Source organism: Oryctolagus cuniculus, chromosome 17, assembly GCF_964237555.1.
Source record: "Oryctolagus cuniculus chromosome 17, mOryCun1.1, whole genome shotgun sequence".
NCBI classification, from domain to species: domain Eukaryota; kingdom Metazoa; phylum Chordata; class Mammalia; order Lagomorpha; family Leporidae; genus Oryctolagus; species Oryctolagus cuniculus.
This window is the reverse complement of record NC_091448.1, coordinates 1,153,651-1,171,540: the sequence shown is the minus strand read 5'-3', so window position 1 is coordinate 1,171,540 and position 17,890 is coordinate 1,153,651. Positions and strand designations below refer to the sequence as shown.

Sequence of the window (17,890 nt, the reverse complement as noted above, 5' to 3'; positions counted from 1 at the left end):
GGTGCCCAGGCTGCCAGGGTGCACGGAGGAGCGAGGGCTCACAGCAGCAGCGGAGCACAGGACCCCGCTGGCTTGGCCTCCACACTCGCTAGCAAACAAGGAAAAAGGACAGATTTTCAAAAAATTGAGAAGCCATCCAAGAGCAGCACTTCCAAACCTTTTGGCCTGAGGACACACGGGGACCTGCCCTGTGGTCCACGGGGACACCAGCAGGCCCCGAGGGGCATCCAGGAGAGCAGCGCCGTCCGGGGACAGCACGGCTGTGCTCCGCCACGAGAACAGCCCGGAGTCTTAGAGCCTGGCCCCTCCTGGGCAGCCGGCTGAAGCTCGCACAGCAGTGCACAGCCGCGCTCAGCTATTTGCAAAGACAGACAGTTACCTGTGTCTCACCCAGCACATCCCGGTTTTCAATAGGAAATGGATTTTGCGAGATAGAAAAAGTGTAAACTGGATCCTTGGGGAAAGTTGTCGTGATCTGACGGAGAAAAGACAAACCGTGAGCAGCACACAGAGGAAGCCACGGCGCCTCCAACAGAGGAAGCCACGGCGCCTGAACCCAGTGCAGTGAGTCCAGGCCAAGGGAGCACCCCCGCTGTCCTCCCCGAGGGAGCACCCCCGCTGTCCTCCTGAGGGAGCACCCCCGCTGTCCTCCCCGAGGGAGCACCCCTGCTGTCCTTCCCGAGGGACACAAACTCAAGGATCCGGTCTTGAAGCTGTACTGCAGCTGGGCCACAGCTGGCCCTGTGCCCGCCCCCAGCATGCCTGGAGCAGGCCGCGCTGCACCACCGAGGGTCCCCACAGCTGTTCCCCGCCGGCCATGGACAAACAAAGGCTGGTGTGCGCCCTCGCCCGCGCCAAAGGAGCCACACAGGGAGAGGCCAGGAGGCCGCTCAGGGCTGACGCTGGACGACAATCCCTGTTCTCGGGTCGGCACCGCAGTGCACGCGCGACCTGGGCAGCACAACATGTGCTGGGCCCCTTCCCGAGGCACTGCCCCTCAGAGCTGTGGGCTCTCCTGGGAGGGGCCAGGAGTCACGGGCACAGCTCCCCCCTCTCTCCTGGCATCAGGAGCTGCAGGTGTAGAGGGCGCACGGTCGGCAGGCTGGGACACTGGGAAATGAGCAGGGAGCCGCACTCCCCGCAAGAGTGCCCGCGTGTGGGCTGCCCCGGCTCCCCTGCGGCAGTCACAGACTTTGCACACTCAGGGCAGAGCTCTGGGCCCTGTGTGGCTGCGTCCACAGAGCAGCGCTGTCCTGGATGCTCTCTCATCAGCAAAGGCAGTGAGCTGTCTCGGGATGGCTGGCACCCTGAATCTGGCTATGCCAGAACCAACTGCCCTGGAAGGACTAACTGAGCACCCAGGCACTCTGGAGCCACAGCCATGAGCCGGCCTCTTGGGCCAGAGCCACATGCTGGCACTGAGGGCCCCCAAGCCTCACCGTGCTCCTGTGCAAACGAGAGGTGAGGCGCCCCTCCCAACCTGGGCAGTATGAGGACCCCCAGTGCTCAGCCAAGCTGCAGTCAGGATGACAAAGTCAGTGGAGGCCCTGTCCACACCGCAAAAGCCCAGGACGCCCTGGGTCCCTCCCCCTGGGAAGGCAGAAAGAGACAGTCCTCGCTGGAGGCAGGGGCACATGCTGGTCTTGCACACAGTCCCTGGTGAGGGCCAGAAGCAAAGCCTGTGTGGCCCGTGTAACTGTATTGATGATGTCACGATGGGTGGGCGGGGCACGCAGCTCCTCATCTGGTGCACAGACCCTCACCGTCCTGGGGACCTGACAGCCCCCATACCTCAGGAGCGCTGGCTCCTGCTTGCCTGCCGGGCCTGCACTGTGGCTCTGCCTGCACTGTGTACACCCGGCCTCAGACCCACAGCCGGGGCAGCACAGGCTGCAGTACACCCTGCGACCCAGCGCTGCGGATCAGGCACGCCAAGGGGAGAGCGGAACCCCCTTCATCAGAGGAAGGGGTGGGGGAGGTGCTGTCTTCACCCAGTCACCCCCAGGTAGCCTAAAGCGCAGCTGCTTTACGGCCTGGCTCGCAGCATGTCCTCCGAAGCGTCAGCCGGAACGGAGCGTCGAAGGGCTTGGCTCGCGGGGACCCGCGGCTCCAAATGCAATGCTAATTTACTGCCTGACTCCCACGCCTGTCCTGAGTGGACCCTGAAGTGGCAGCAGGCAGGAAGCATGGACGGAGCTCCCACAGGGAGCTGGAGAGGCCCTGGCTGCTGCCGCGTTCACCTGGGACATGTGTGCTGCTGTGCCCACGGCCTGTGGCCACGGCACGGCTAGCTCTCCGGGACCCTCAACTGCTGCGGTGAACAGTCTCTGCAGGTGCAGAACAGGCCCCGGTGAAGCCACGCCAGCCCCTACATAGAACACCGAGCCACAAGTGTCCCAGGCCCCCATGAGCACCCGGGCTGTGCAGCCACGTCGCCTCCTGCAGCACTGCGCACGCTGGGGCGCTCGCGTGGCTTGGAAGCCACTGGCTCGGCTGAGGGCCTGGCCTGGGGTGTCCGCTCCTGTGCAGGCTAACATAGGGAACACTCACGCCCAGACGGTTTCCAAGGATATTCAACCCCAGAACAGAATGGAAACCCCTTAGAACGGTGAGTTTCAGGAAGCCCAGAGCCTCCTCACAGTGCCCTTGATGCCACCCCCAGCGGGGACACTTACGTCGATGATCAGGTACTCCACCGGCAGGGGCCGGGCCAGCTGGGTGATCTCATTGCCGAACTTGTCTATGTCCTGAAAGAATCAAGGTGAGACCCGAGTGGGGCGGCCAGGGCAGGTGTGCGCCGCACACCTTCTCCCCTGAGACTCAGCGATTCCCGCGCAGCTTCAGGACAGAAGGGACGTGGATGTGCACACCCCTCAGTATTCCCGAGCTGCTTCACCACAGCCTCCTCCAGAGAGGGCGACCGTGCCTGCCCTCGCACGCGGGAGGCCACGGGAGGCGAGCGCGTGGAGCCGGGCACACCCCTGCATGGGGCGCTGCGGCTGGCTCGACAGCGGGCAGAGGCACAGGCAGGAGGGCCAGGCTCTCCCCTCAGGCTCCATCTGCGCCCACCCGAGCCTCCAGGATCAGAGTGCTAATCCTTCCGTTTGGTAAAACCTTCCTTATTTATTTGAAAGGCAGAGTGACAGGGGGTGAGGGAGAGACAGACAGGGATCTTCCATCCTCTGATTCACTCCCAAAATGGCTACAACAGCAGGAGCAGCGACAGACGCCAGGAGCCAACAACCCCATTCAGGTCTCCCACACGAGTGCCAGGGCCAAGCACCTGAGCCATCATCTGCCGACTTCCCAGGAGCACCCCCCGCAGCCAGGCTGAGGTGGTGCAGCCGGGGCTCAGACTGGCGCTCCGACGTGGGTGCCAGCACCACACGCAGTGGCCTAACCCGCCCGCCGCACCACGACACTGCCCCGGAGCGGTGATTCTGAAAAATCTTGCTCACACCTCTGAAAACCTGACTTTATGGTAAACTCAGGGCCTGTGCATAAGACATACATAAAGGAACAGCACACACACGCGCACATAAATGAACATGTACACACATAAATGAACATGTACACACACACACATAAATGAACATGTACAAACAGGCATAAATGAACATGCACACACGCATAAATGAACAGCACACACACACATAAATGAACAGCACACACACACATAAATGAACAGCACACACACACGCGCGCACATAAATGAACATGTACACACACACGCATAAATGAACATGTACACACACGCATAAATGAACATGTACACACACGCATAAATGAACATGTACACACACATAAATGAACATGTACACACACGCATAAATGAACATGTACACACACATAAATGAACATGTACACACACGCATAAATGAACATGTACACACACGCATAAATGAACATGTACACACACATAAATGAACATGTACACACACGCATAAATGAACATGCACACACGCATAAATGAACATGCACACACACATAAATGAACATGTACACACACACACATAAATGAACATGTACACACACACACGCATAAATGAACATGTACACACACACACACCCCACCACCAATCTGTCAAAGTCTAAAACCTGTTTTGCTTTGTCAGATGCATGGAACATAAAGTTTAATTATGGGGAAAAACGGCCAGCATATGTTCATTAATCATAAAATGACAATTAGATCTGATTTATGTCAAACATGCTGAGTTCAAACAGGGCTCTGGAAATAAATTCATAAGCACTGATGCTTTTCATTAAAGAGTCTGCAAGAAGCGGTCCTATTTTCTACCTAAATCATCACTTAACATTATATAAATCATTTGCTGAGTCACATATAAATTATACATCCCTAATATCCAATTACAGGGCCTTACATGAAAGTCTGCACTCACTGCAGCCCTCAGGCCCCACTGGACGCCAGGCGCAGCTCCTGGGGGAGCACAGGCCATGCCCGGCAAGCAGCCCCATCCGCAGGCGTCCTGACTCACCGGCCCCGGAGCCCTGTCCCGCGAGTCTCTGCCAGCCTCCCTCCGACCACACGCTGCTCAGGAACCTGGCCCCGGGCCTCCTGGCCAGCACTTTGACGATTTTCCCTCTGTGCAGCCCACCCCCACCCCCGCCACTGCTGCAGTCACACAGTCTGTCCTACTGGCCTCCCTCAGCCGGCCCGACCTGGGCAATGGTCACTGCCCCTCTGCGTGAGGAGCAGCAGCCGCAGGCGGCACAGCCAGCTGGGGCAGGGTGCCAAAGAACTGGGGCAGCCGAGTGGGTCCTGGGCCCCAAAGAGGCAGTGTCTCTATGGGGGAGGTACGTAGGAGACAGGAATCAAATCCAATCAAACCGAATCACCATTTCCAAGAATGCGCACGTGCCTCTACAAGAACGAACCTGCAACAGCTCCCACACGCAGCCCACCTGGGATTCATCCCCAGATCTCACTGAGCTCTGATGCGCAGGCACGTCTTCCCAGCGCCTGTTCACGCTAATCCTCCCCTGGGGGTCTTCTGCTTACATGCCCCCCTCCTTTGTGTGTCCTGCTCTCTGTCAGATTTAACTGCCCAACAGTACTTCTCTGGTCTCCAAAGAAATAAAGGTGCTGTAGCCCCTTTCTCCCCTGGGGGAAGACAGGTAGCTGTTTGTCTCCCTCGCCTTCACTGGCATGTTCTTCCAGCCGACCCAGGCCCTGCACACCACGTTCAAAAGGCAGCCACTTTCTAATGGGCTCTAAGAAATGTCGGGGGAGCTCGCCGGGAGGAGGACGTCTTAGTGCCAAGTCTGGCAGCCGCCGAGCGTCAGCAGTCTTATCTGCACCCGGAGCAAGACACAGCAGTCCGACACGGCGCCCGGACGCCTCGCTACCCACCACAGGCCGCGTCTGGCAGCGGAGGCAACGTGGTCTCAACGTCAGAGAGAAATCCAGGACCTAAGACTTTGGCAGCTCAGAGCACGTGGGCTCTGCGCCAGGTCGGCAGCAAGTCTGGCTGACTGCTGCAGCACCCTGCTGCGGGAAAGGCGACAAAACCCTGCCTGTGCTGCTTCTCGGTGCCAGGAGTGGGCAGGAGAGGACAGGAGAGGACAGGGACATCGGCAGCTGACCTGACGTCACAGCAGAGAGCAGGGACACAGCGTCTTCAATACCCAGCACAGGAAACAGCCCGGGGTCACGCTCTGATTTGCAGCGTCAGCATCCCCATGGGCGCCGGTTCTGGTCCCGGCTGCTCCTCTTCCCATCCAGCTCTCTGCTGTGGCCTGGGAAAGCAGTGGAAGGTGGCCCAAGCCCTTGGGCCCCTGCACCCACGTGGGAGACCTGGAAGAAGCTCCAGGCTTGGGATCAGTGCAGCTCCAGCCATTGCAGCCATCTGGGGAGTGAACCAGCAGATGGAAGACCTCTCTCTCTCTGTCTCTACCTCTCTCTGCAACTCTTTCAAATAAATAAAATAAATCTTAAAAACAAAACAAAACCAGCCCAGCAGAGAGCGAGTGCCTTCCAGCTGGTCTCGGATGCCTGCAGGGCGCACAGGACCCCCGGTCCTCGCGAGTGCGAGTGTCCTGGGCGCCACTGCTGTCCCCAGGGTGTGACAACAAACAAGGGCTGCACAGGACCCAGCAGAGGCCAAGGGGGCGGCAGATCAAGCAGACCAAGCACAGCTACACGGTTCCGCCCCTCCGCCCAGGGCCATGCACATCCGGGCCTGACTCCTGCAGGTGGGAACCCTGAGGCCCGGGCTCCGGCCCTGCCAAGGGAGATGCCGCGGGCCAGACACGCCTCCTAGGTGGAGGCTCTGCCAGTGCGGTCGAGAGCCTCCTTTCTTCACTGCCTGATGAACTGCGGCGCACACACCACCTATGACAGACAAATCTGTTTTGAAAGTCTCAGAGGGGCCGGCACTGTGGTGTCATGGGCAAAGCCACTGCCTGCCAACATTGGCAGCCCATGTGGGTGCCACTTTGAGTCCCGGCTGGTCCGCTTCTGATCCAGCTCCCTGCTGGTGGCCTGGGGAAGGCAGCAGAGGACGGCCCAAGAATGTGGGCCTCTGTCAGTCATGCAGGAGGCCAAAATGAAGCTCCTGGCTCCTGGCTCCAGCCTGGCCCAGTTCCAGGCATGGCAGCCATCTGGGGAGTGGACCACTGGATGGAGCATCAACCTCTATTTTTTTCAGAATAAATATTAAAAAAAAAGTCTCAGGCAGGCACTGTGGTGCAATGGGTTAACCTGTGGATAGGGACCCCACATCCTTTACCACAGTACCTCCAGCCCACAGCTGCCCTACTTTGGATCCAGCTCCCTGCTCATGCATGCTCGAAGCAGCACACGATGGCCCAAGTCGTTGGGCCCCCACCACCCACGTGGGAGACCTGGACTGAGCTGCCAGGTGCTGGCTTCAGCCTGGCCCAGTCCCAGCCATGGCAACCACTTGGGAGAGCGAACCAACAAATGGAATCTCTCTCTCTGTCCACGTCTCTCCTATTCTTTCTGTAACTCTGCCTTTCAAATAAATATATAAATCTTTAAAAAGTAAGCAAATAATAAAAAAGGAAAATGTGGGAAAGCGTGCACATCCCTCAACTCAACACAGCGTGTGAGCAACAGCCAGTCTAGGCTCTTGGGAAAAACCTGTGACCCGGTAGGCTTTAGGGGAAAAAAATAAGGAATGTGCTTTTTTATTTTTTAAATTTTTATCTGAAAGGCAAGGAGAGACAGAGGTCTTCTAACCACTGGTTCATCTGTCAAATGCCTACAACACCTGGGGCTGGGCCAGGCAGCAACCAGGAGCCAGGAACTCCACCTGGACCTCTCACACGGGTGCCAGGACTTACTCTGGGAGTCATCAACTGCTGCCTCCCAGGGTGTGCAACAGCAGGAGGCTGGACTGGGGTCAGAGCCAGGACTGGACCTGACCCACTGCACCGATCCCCCGGACACACGTGGGATTCACGCAGATCAGCCTTCACGGTCTCTCCCCAGTGTCAGGATCTCTATCCTTTTCTGGCTACAGAGGACGGGAGACAGAGGACGGAGAGGACAGGAGACAGAGGACAGGAGACAGAAGCCGGGGACAGAGGACGGGGACAGAGGATAGGAGACAGAGGACGGGGACAGAGGACAGGGACAGAGCACGGGAGACAGAGGACGGATAGAGACAGAGGACGGGGACAGAGGACGGGGACAGAGCACGGGAGACGGAGGACGGGCAAACAGCACCGCATAGGCCACGTAAAGCACGCAGACGCGTGTGCAGTGCATGTGAGCGTCCACACCTATCTCGAAGACACAACACTGGGTCTGCACTCCAGAATCAGGTCTGCTTTCTGTTTTATATCCAGAGTTTGGGGCCGGCGCCACGGCTCACTAGGCTAATCCTCCGCCTTGCGGCGCCGGCACACCGGGTTCTAGTCCCGGTCAGGGAGCCGGATTCTGTCCTGGTTGCCCCTCTTGCAGGCCAGCTCTCTGCTGTGGCCAGGGAAGTGCAGTGGAGGATGGCCCAAGTGGTTGGGCCCTGCACCCCATGGGAGACCAGGATAGGTACCTGGCTCCTGCCATCGGATCAGTGCGGTGCGCTGATCAGTGCCGCGATGGCCATTGGAGGGTGAACCAACGGCAAAGGAAGACCTTTCTCTCTGTCTCTCTCTCTCTTACTGTCCACTCTGCCTGTCAAAAAAAAAAAAAAAAGTAACTATATCCAGAGTTTGATCTCGTGTCTTTTTTTTTTTTTTTGGACAGATGGAATTATAGACAGTGAGAGAGAGAGAGAGAAAGGTCTTCCTTCCGCTGGTTCACTCCCCAAATGGCTGCTACGGCCGGCGCTGCGCGGATCTGAAGCCAGGAGCCAGGTGCTTCCTCCTGATCTCCCATGCGGGTGCAGGGCCCAAGCACTTGGGCCATCCTCCACTGCACTCCCGGGCCACAGCAGAGAGCTGGACTGGAAGAGGAACAACTGGGACTAGAACCCGGTGCCCATGTGGGATGCCGGCACCTCAGGCGGAGGTTTAACCCAGTGAGCCACGGTGCCAGCCCCTCAAATCTTTACATAATTGGCACACACATCTGTTGAGTACATGTAACACAGTGTAGTCTAATGGCTCTCTGACGGTGGACGGCTGTTTCCCGAGTTTACCACAAGCAACACCAGGAAGAACACTTACTTCAGGCCTATCTGAAACCCACCCAGAATGCACAGCAGGACTAAAAGGATTATGGAAATGCGAGCTTTTAGAGTTCTCTTTACTCAAACTGGAATTTTCATGAAACATACAATAAGCAGAATGCTTCAAATCCTACAGGGCTGTAAATAATTTTGGGAAGTCCCTGAAGCCTGTTCTATTAACAGAGGACAAATGAGCAATCTATGGACACAGCTGGATGATTTGGGAAATATCACATATGTCACGCAAAAGGGAATATTAATCTTAAGTGCAAGAAAATCACAATAAGATATGGAAATAAAATGCAAATTTTAACGTGGTGAGTACTTAAAACCAGTCAAGCCCCAGTTAATGATAAATCAGAAAGTAGTTCCTTTACAACTGAAAGTAAGACTGGAGGGGCTGGGACTGGCGTAATGGGTAAAGCAGCCGCCTGCAGTGCCGGCTCCCATAGGGGCACTGGTTTGAGTCCTGCCTGCTCCACTTCCCATCCAGCTCTCTGCTGTGGCCTGGGAAAGCAGATGATGGCCCAAGGACTGCACCTAGTGGGAAACCCGGAAGAAGCTCCTGGCTCCTGGCTTCAGGTCAGCACAGGTCTCACTGTTGTGCCCACCTGGGGAGTGAACCAGCAGATGGAAGACCTCTCTCTCTCTCTGCCTCTCTGTAACTCTGCCTTTCAAATAAATAAATATTTTCAAAAAATGAATAAAAAATAAAAAGAAGACTGGGGTTGGCACTGGGTGCTGTGGTTAAGCCACCGGGTGGGAGACCCACATCAGCTCAGGGTCCCTGGGGCTCAGGTCCCCACTCCACTTCAGCTCAACGCTGACATGCACTGTGGGAGACAGCAGAGGATGACGGCACAACACATGGGGGATGGGGATTGAGTTTCCGGCTTCTGGTTCAGCCTGACCCGGCCCTAGCTGCTGACCGTATCCCAAGAGGAAACCAGCATATGAAAGGTCTCTGTCTCCCTCTGCCTTGCAGATCACAACAAAACAAAGCAAAACTGAAACCAGGGGAGCCTCCACTGTGGTCCACACCAGGGGAAAGCCCAGCCCGCAGTGACGAGGGCCCTGTGCCAGCGCAGGGGAGCCGGGGACTCCACGTACGAATGACAGGGAGCAAAGCTACTCATGTAAAACGTCACCTGCTCGGGGCAGCACAAGCTTGGAAGACAGCTTTAAAACGATGCTTCGGGGGAGTGTCTGGCTCAGCAGCTAAGAGGCCAGTCAGAACTCCGGGGTCCCGCAGCAGAGTACTTGGGTCCACTTCCTGACCCCCGTTTCCTCCTGATGCAGCTCAAGTACCTGGGTCCCTGTCACCACAGGGAGACACGGCTGAGTTCTCAGCTCCAACCTTCAGCCTCAGCTTCCGCCCCAGATAAGGACATGATGAGCATTAGGGAGTGACCTCCCCTCGCTCCCAAATGAATAAACAAACATTTTTCAAAGGATGCTACTTCGTAATATAGGGTCAGGCTTGGTGGCACAGCAAGTTGAGCCACCACTGAGGACTCCCACACCCCATATGCAGGGACTGGTTTGACTCCAAGTTCCCCCACCTTCCATCCAGCTCCCTGCGAACACACCTGGGAAGGCAGCAGCAGATGGCCCAAGGACTTAGGCCCTTGCCATCGACCTGGGAGGCCTGGGTGGAGCTCTTGGCTCCAGCCTGACCCAGCCCTGGCTGTTGTGGGCATTTTGGGAATGAAGAGATCTCTCTCTCTCACTGCCTTTCTTTTTTGTTCATTTTATCTGAAAGGCAGAATTACAGAGAGAGGGAGCAGCTGAGACCTGAACAGCCACTCACGTGGGATGCCGGTTCTGCAGACAGCTGCTTGACTTGCTATGCCTCCATGGCAGCCCCTCACTCCGCCTTTCAAGTAGATGAAAATCTTAAAAAATAATAAGAAACGGACCCAGAAATGACAGGTCACGAACTCTACCATCAATGATCTGGAAGACCTAACAGAACCTATCCAAAACAAAGCAGAGAGGGCAGCTCAAGGTCAGGCCACTGCCTGAGACGCTGGCATCACCTAAGAGCTCTGCTTCAAGTCCCAGCTGCTCCAGCTCCCTGCTGTGATGCCAGGGAAGCAGCCCAAGATGGCCCAAATCCCTGGACCCTGCACACACGTGGGAGACCTGGATGGAGTCCTGGGCTCCTGGTGTTGGCCTGGCCCAGGACCAGCTGAGGGAGAACCAGCGTGGAAGATTTCTCTATCTCTGCCTTTCAAAGCAATCTTTTTTTTTTTTTTAAAGTGAAACAGAGAACAGACTAAGCTGAAATGGACACATGCTTTTAAGCAGCCAAATACATGGGCAACCAGAGTCCCCAAAGGAGAGGGACCACCAAAACTTATACCTAAATGGCCGCAGTTGGCAGGTGACAGACGGTTCCCAAACATGTCCTTAAGAAGCCGAGCATCAGGGCCAGCGCCGCGGCATCGCGGGCAGAGCTGGGCATGTCACAGAGGTGCCAGCAGCCACTTCCGGTCCAGCTCTCTGCTGTGGCCTGGGAAAGCAGTGGAAGATGCCCAAGTGCTTGGGCCCCTGTACCTGCATGGGAGACTCGGAAGACGCTCCTGGCTCCTGGCTTCAGATCGGCCCAGCTCTGGCCATTGCAGCAATTGGGGAGTGAGCTGGTGGATGGACGATTTCTCTGTCTCTGCCTCTCTGTCATACTGCCTTTCAAATAAAAATTAAATCTTTTTTTTTTTTTAAAGATTTAATGTTTTAGCCGGCACCGCAGCTCACTAGGCTAATCTTCCGCCTTGCGGCGCCGGCACACCGGGTTCTAGTCCCAGTCGGGGCGCCGGATTCTGTCCCGGTTGCCCCTCTTCCTGTCTAGCTCTCTGCTGTGGCCCGGGAGTGCAGTGGAGGATGGCCCAAGTGCTTGGGTCCTGCACCCCATGGGAGACCAGGAGAAGTACCTGGCTCCTGCCATCGGATCAGCGCGGTGCACCGGCCGCGGCAGGCATTGGAGGGTGAACCAAGGGCAAAGGAAGACCTTTCTCTCTGTCTCTCTCTCTCACTGTCCACTCTGCCTGTCAAAAAAAATTTTTTTTTTTTAATTTTTTATTTGAAAGGCAGAGTGACAGAGAGGCACAGGTAGAGAGGTAGAAAGAGAGAGAGAAAGAGAAAGAGAGCTCTTCCATCCACTGGTTCACTCCCCAGATGGCCATAATGGCCAGAGCTGTGCTGAGCTAAAGCCAGGAGCCAGGAGCCTCTTCCAGGTCTCCCACGTGAGTGCAGGAGCCCAAGGACTCGGGCCACCCTCCACTGCCCTCCCAGGCTACAGCAGGGAACTGGATTGGACGTAAAACAGCCTGGACCCAAACCAGCACCCACATGGACACCAGCACTGCAGGTGGAGGCCCCACTAAGCCACAGCGCTGGTCTCTAAATAAATCAATTTTTTAAAAAAAGCCAAAAAGCTGAGTATCTGCATGGCAACAGTCTGATCTGGGTCGCACCTCACAGCCAGGCACCCCCACACCGGGGACAGCGCCAACGCTCGCAACAGAAGCCTCCTCGGTCGCAAGGCTCCAACCTCCACGGCTGGCGGCCGGCCAGCGCGCCCCCTAGGCCGCTCCACGCCCGCCTAGGCCGCTCCACGCCCGCCTAGGCCGCTCCACGCCCGCCTCGGCCGCTCCACGCCCGCCTCGGCCGCTCCACGCCCCCTCGGCCGCTCCACGCCCCCTAGGCCGCTCCACGCCCCCTAGGCCGCTCCACGCCCGCACTTTACCTTGTAGAACACGTCAGGCACGTACTGCTCGCTGCTGGACTCCTTGGCGTAGCCGAGCTCAGGGGCGTCCTTGCAGGGCAGCAGGCACTCGTCGCGGACCAGCGCCATGCACTGATTGGACACCTGGTAGCCTTCGAAGTGGACCTGGTTATCGGGACCACCTGCAAGACAAAGAGCTTCAGAAGGAAACAGCCAGAATACACCACCAGTCCCTGGCAACAACTGTCTTGGGCGGCCTGACAGGTGGCTGGGGAGTAAGGCCTGGACGCCCTACACACGCGGGCATCCCAGACAGGTGCCCAGTGACGGCCCGGCCAGGAATCACCGAGCAGCGTTCTCTGCATGGCTCCCAGGGCTGGCTCAGCCCCTCGAAGCCCTAAGGCCTCTCGGTGCTCAAAGCAGCACAGGCGCCAGCAACAGCACGTCGTTGCTTGTGTTTAAGACTTCTTTATTGAACGAGGAGGAGAGGCCTTCCAACTGCTGGTCCCTCCCCAGATGGCTGTAACAGCACTGCTGGGCCGGGCTGAAGCAGGAGCTCCGTCCTGGTCCCCCTCTGGGTGGCAGCAGCCCAAACACTTGGGCCGTCCTCGGACACCCTCCCAAGAGCAGTGTTCTGGACGCGAGTCAGACGGTGGCTTAGCCCACTGCACCGCCACAGCAGCCCAACGCCACGCTCCAGCTCCCGTGTGCATGGCAGCGCGGGTGGGAGAACAAGACAGAAACAATCCCGCCCTCGCACTGTGTACACAGCCGCCTCCGCCCTGCAGAAACCGACATGGCCACCCAGGTCAGCGTCACCAGGCGGTGTTGCTGGGTGTGGAGTGTGCACAGCTCGGAGCAGGACCCCCGGCACGGTGCTCCCACACCACCCTCCCTTGTACGGCTCTCTTACTATCTTGCTTTCTCCCCGTATCTTACAAGGACGTAAAGTTAGACACACGGGTGGTACCAACTGCTGCAGAGCAGGGGTGAAACGGTCAAGTCACAGCAGGTCCCTGCAACGAGGCCGGGTGAGGCCACGCAGAGCGGCCCGCGCTGGGCAAGAGGGCAGAGATGGAGCTGAGGGGGGGCCCTGCCAGCTCCCAGGACTGCTGTCTTACAACTCGGGAAAACAGAAGCATTCAGGATGTAGGCATTGGGTGCAGTGGTTGGGACAGGCTTGGGATGCCACATCCCTCACCGGCGACCCCAGGTTCGGGACCCAGCTTCCTAGGGGGGCACACCCCGGGGGCCGGCTCCAGCACTTCAGTCACTACCACCCAGACGGAGCTCCTGCCGCGGCGCAGCCGGGCACAGCCACACGTTGCCGCGGCGCAGCCGGGCGCAGACACACGTGTTAACACATTTATTTGGGGAGTTAACTAGCAGATGAAAAGTCTGTCTCCCTCTCATTCCTCTTTCAAGTAAATAAATAATTAGAAAAACAAAACCTTAATATCTCTACTTCAGTTTCTTTGACAAAAACTAAATAATTTACTGACTGGGGACAGGAATTTAGTGCAAGTGGCTTTCAAACAATTATCAGACACCAGACCTGATGGCCAAGACATCAGAAAGGTGAATGACGGGATCCAGGCCAGCCTGGGAAGACAAACCGGGGGCTTCCTGCCCACTCACCCTGGCCCACGACAGGCCCGCACTGCTGGCTCTGAGACACTGAGCCACACGAGCTGCTGCCTTCTCTCCGCCCTAACACGAATGCTTGGACGAGAGGCCATGCCTGGGTGAGCGTCCTCACCGGCTTCCCAAAGAGCAGGGCGAGAGGCAGGGTGCGGGGCGAGGAGGGTGTGGGCACGTGTGTGCGCTTCATTCTGCCCCTGAAGACTTGCGCCAGTTTCTAGACTGATTATTAAGCTCATCAGAGAAAGAAAAACCTGGCCTTGGAGACGGAGAGAATCACACAACCCAGTGTTTGAGACACTGAAGACTTTAAAAAAAAAAAAAAAAAAAAAGGCAAATTAATCCACACAGTCTCCACAGCCCAACTCACTGAGGTGACTGGAAACTTTTTTTTCAATATTTATATATTAGAAAGCCAGAGTTAGAGAAAGAAAGAAAGAAAGAAAGAGAGAACTTTGCATCTCTCCCTACAACAGCCAGGGCTGGGCCAAGCCTAGCGAGGAGCTTCAGGTCTCCCACGTTGGTAGCGGGGGCACAGCACACGGGCCGTCGTCCACAGCTTCCCCCTGTGCGTCAGCAGGGAGCGGGACTGCAGGTGGAGCAGCCGGGACGTGAACTGGCCCCCATGTGAGATGCCAGTGTCACAGGCAGTGGCTGCACCTGCGACGCCACAGCGCTGGCTTGGCCAACTCCCCTTTCGAAACAGAGCAGCCCTGCAGGAAGCCCCACAGCAGGCAGGACACCGGAACTCCCGTTTCCCTCGGAAATGGCCTGTGGGAAGTCCGCTCTGGGCCGAGAGGAGCAGGGACAGAGGAGCTTGGCAGCTCTGCAGGTGTTTTGAAAGCAGATCCTCACCAAGTACTTTTCCCAGATCCAAACTGGGAGGGTACCAAGTGAAGACACAGACACCAACACTGCTGTGCGTGGTCCAGGCGCAGCCCCAAGACTCCTACAGCTTGTGCCAGGCACCAAGCACACATAATCTTCACTCCTCCTTCCCTTTAAGAGTCTTGGTCCACCAGGTTTTGTGGTGCACCCGGAGACGGGCATCTCCGGAGCCACTGGCTGTGTGGTGGGAGCACCTCGCCCCCAGGGCACTGCTGTCCAGTGAGGACTCGGGGGTGCGGCTGCAGCAAGTGCAGCTTCCCACAGCCCGCAGGCCCCGCAGAGAACCAGTGCAGGGCACGGCGGGGGTTGGGGGGCTGGCCCCAGCTCCCGGGCCTGGACGCACACCCGACAGTACGGCACTGACCGCAGAGCTCATTTCCGATTTGGCTGTCTACTGTCTCACAGCTCCACAACTTTCTGCTTACAGTGACAATTTCAGAGGCAAAATTTCCTGGAAAACGCATATGACTGCCAAACGTTCCACACGAGGCAGTGCCCAAGTAAGAAACTGATTCTAACTGCCCCAGCTCCTCTGGCTGGGGAGTGCTTCCCCACAAAGCAGCAGTAGAGCTGGCTGATCACTTCCCTCCCAGCTCCACGCTATGTGCCTGGGAAAGCAGACGATGGCCCAAGTCCTTGGGTCCCTGCCACCCTGTGGGAGACCCAGAGAGAGTTCCAGGCTCGTGGCTCAGGCCTGGCCCAGCCATGGCTGTTGGGGCTATCTGGACGGTGAATCAGTGGGTAGAACCTCTCTTTCTGCCTTTTAAATAAATAAAATAAATTTGGGCCGGCGCTGAAGTGTAGCAGCTAAAGCTGCCACCTGCAGAGCCAGCATCCCAAATGGGCACCAGTTCAAGTCCCAGCTGCACCACTACCGATCCAGCTCTGCTTTAGCCTGGAAAAGCAGTAGCAGATGGCCCAAGTCCTTGGGCCCCTGCACCCATGTGGGAGACCCGGAAGAAGCTCCTGGCTCCGGATCAGCTCAGCTCTGACCATTGTGGCCAACTGGGGAGTGAGCCATCGGATGGAAGACCACTTGCTCTCTGCCTCTCCTTCTCTCTGTGTGTAACTCTGACTTCCAAATAAAGAAATAAACCTTTAAAAAGAAAAAAAAAAAAAAAAAGAAAGAAAAAGGATGGCCCAAGTCGTTGGGCCCCTGCACACACATGGTAAGACCTGGAGGAAGCTCCTGGCTTTGGAGAGGCACAGCTCCAGCCGTTGCAGCCAACTGGGGAGTGAACCAGTGGATAGAGGACCTCTCTCTCTCTGCCTCTCCTTCTATCTCTGTTTAACTCTGACTTTAAAATAAGTAAATAAATCTTAATAAAATAAAATAAATATTTCAAATAAATAAATTTTTAAAAAGGCATAATAAAAAGGGTCCTCTGACCACTGGGGCCCACGAAAGTCCACGTCTGTAGTTCTTAGTGCAGGTGACTCCCTCCACTTCCTGAAGGCACTTCCTGTGGTCTCAATGGTGTGTGGCACTGCCAATCGCAGTGGGCTGGAGGCGAAGACACAGGAGTCTTGCCTGGTACAGGGGAATCCCAGACAACAAGACACTGCTCTACATCCCACACGGCCTCAAACACACCAACACAGGAAACTTCTGCACATGAAGCTGAGTCTAGAATCCAACCTCTCCCACACCACCCACAGACACACACACCCAGCAGCAGCACGCACGGGGCGTCTAGGCCGCAGTGCAGAGCTGAGCAGGGAGTCCAGCTGGGCACGGCCAGGACGCAGAACCGCGTGACACCTCAGGACACCACAAGGAGGGAGGCAGCGCTCACAGCCAGCCACGTGTGCCGTGTTGTCCGTACATTCCACATGCGTGCTACCATTCTAGTTGTGTGCAGGAGAGCAGTGTCACAGCGCGCTCCAAAGGAGGCTGAGCCTGACAGCCTCATCTACTGCACCCACAACACCAGCCGATGCAGGAGGGGGCTCGCAACGGAGAGAATAAGGAGGGAACACTTTCCTCGCCGCCCCGACGCCCAGGGCTGGCACGGACCACCCTGAGCTGTGAGGTGCCATCGCCTCTGCACCCTCTTGCAGTCTCCGACGCCCTCTGCTGTCCGTGTCTCCTCTCCCGCGGTCCCCGCCCAGCAGCCTTCAGAACTCCCTCTCCAGTCCCAACACAACTCCCACACACACTGGAACCCAGCGACAATTCACAAAATAAAACCCTACAGGTAATTTGCATGTGAATCGTGTCACATTAAATAACTTGTCAAACAACTGACTTGGAGCCGGCTGTCATGGTGGGTTAAGCTGCCTCCTGCAGTTCCAGCATCCTATATGGGCACTGGTTCAAATCCTGGCTGCTCCGCTTCCAATCCAGCTCCTAACGCACCCTGGAAAGCTGTGAAAGATGATGGGAGTGCTGGGGCCCCAGCCGCCCACGTGGGACACTCAGAGGGAGCTCCTGGCTCCTGGCTTCATGCAGGCCCAGGCCCAGCCAGCCTTCACGGCCATTTGAGGAATGAACCAGCAGATAGAATTTCTACCACCCTCTCTAACTCTGCCTTTCAAATAAATAAAGCCTTCAAAAAAATTTTTTTAATTAAAAAAAGAAACACTTTGTCTCTCAATCCACAAAAAGTACTTTCTTCTCAAGAAGACATTGCCTATCAATCCAAATGGATCTTATACTAGGAAGGACAAGTTGAACAAAATATAGCAAACAATAAAAATTCGTGGGGGCCCAGTGCTGTGGCACAGTGGATAAAGCCACCACCTGAGAGCGCTGGTATCCCAGGTGGGTGCCGGTTTGGGTCCCGCCTGCACCCTCTGATCCAGCTCCTTGCTAATGCACCTAAGAAAGCAGTTGAAGATGGTCCAAGGACAGGGGTCCCTGCTACCCACGTGGTAGACCTGGAACAAGCTCCTGGTTCCTGGCTTCAGCCTGGCTCATTACGGCCTTCTGGGAAGCGAACCAGAAAATGGAAGACCTCTCTCTCTCTCTCTCTCCTCC

General features: G+C 56.7%; 1 protein-coding gene across 1 annotated transcript in view; it reads right to left on the bottom strand.

Annotated features, from left to right (window-relative positions):
• NPLOC4 (NPL4 homolog, ubiquitin recognition factor) overlaps window positions 1-17,890 on the bottom strand; it is a 58,014-nt gene that overhangs the window by 5,060 nt on the left and 35,064 nt on the right. Inside the window, exons 12-14 of the mRNA XM_070060159.1 lie at window positions 12,403-12,563; window positions 2,676-2,747; window positions 380-475 (exon numbers count right to left, since the gene is read on the bottom strand). Of these exons, the coding sequence (XP_069916260.1) occupies window positions 380-475; window positions 2,676-2,747; window positions 12,403-12,563 (329 nt within the window). The remainder of the gene's footprint in view (window positions 1-379; window positions 476-2,675; window positions 2,748-12,402; window positions 12,564-17,890) is intronic.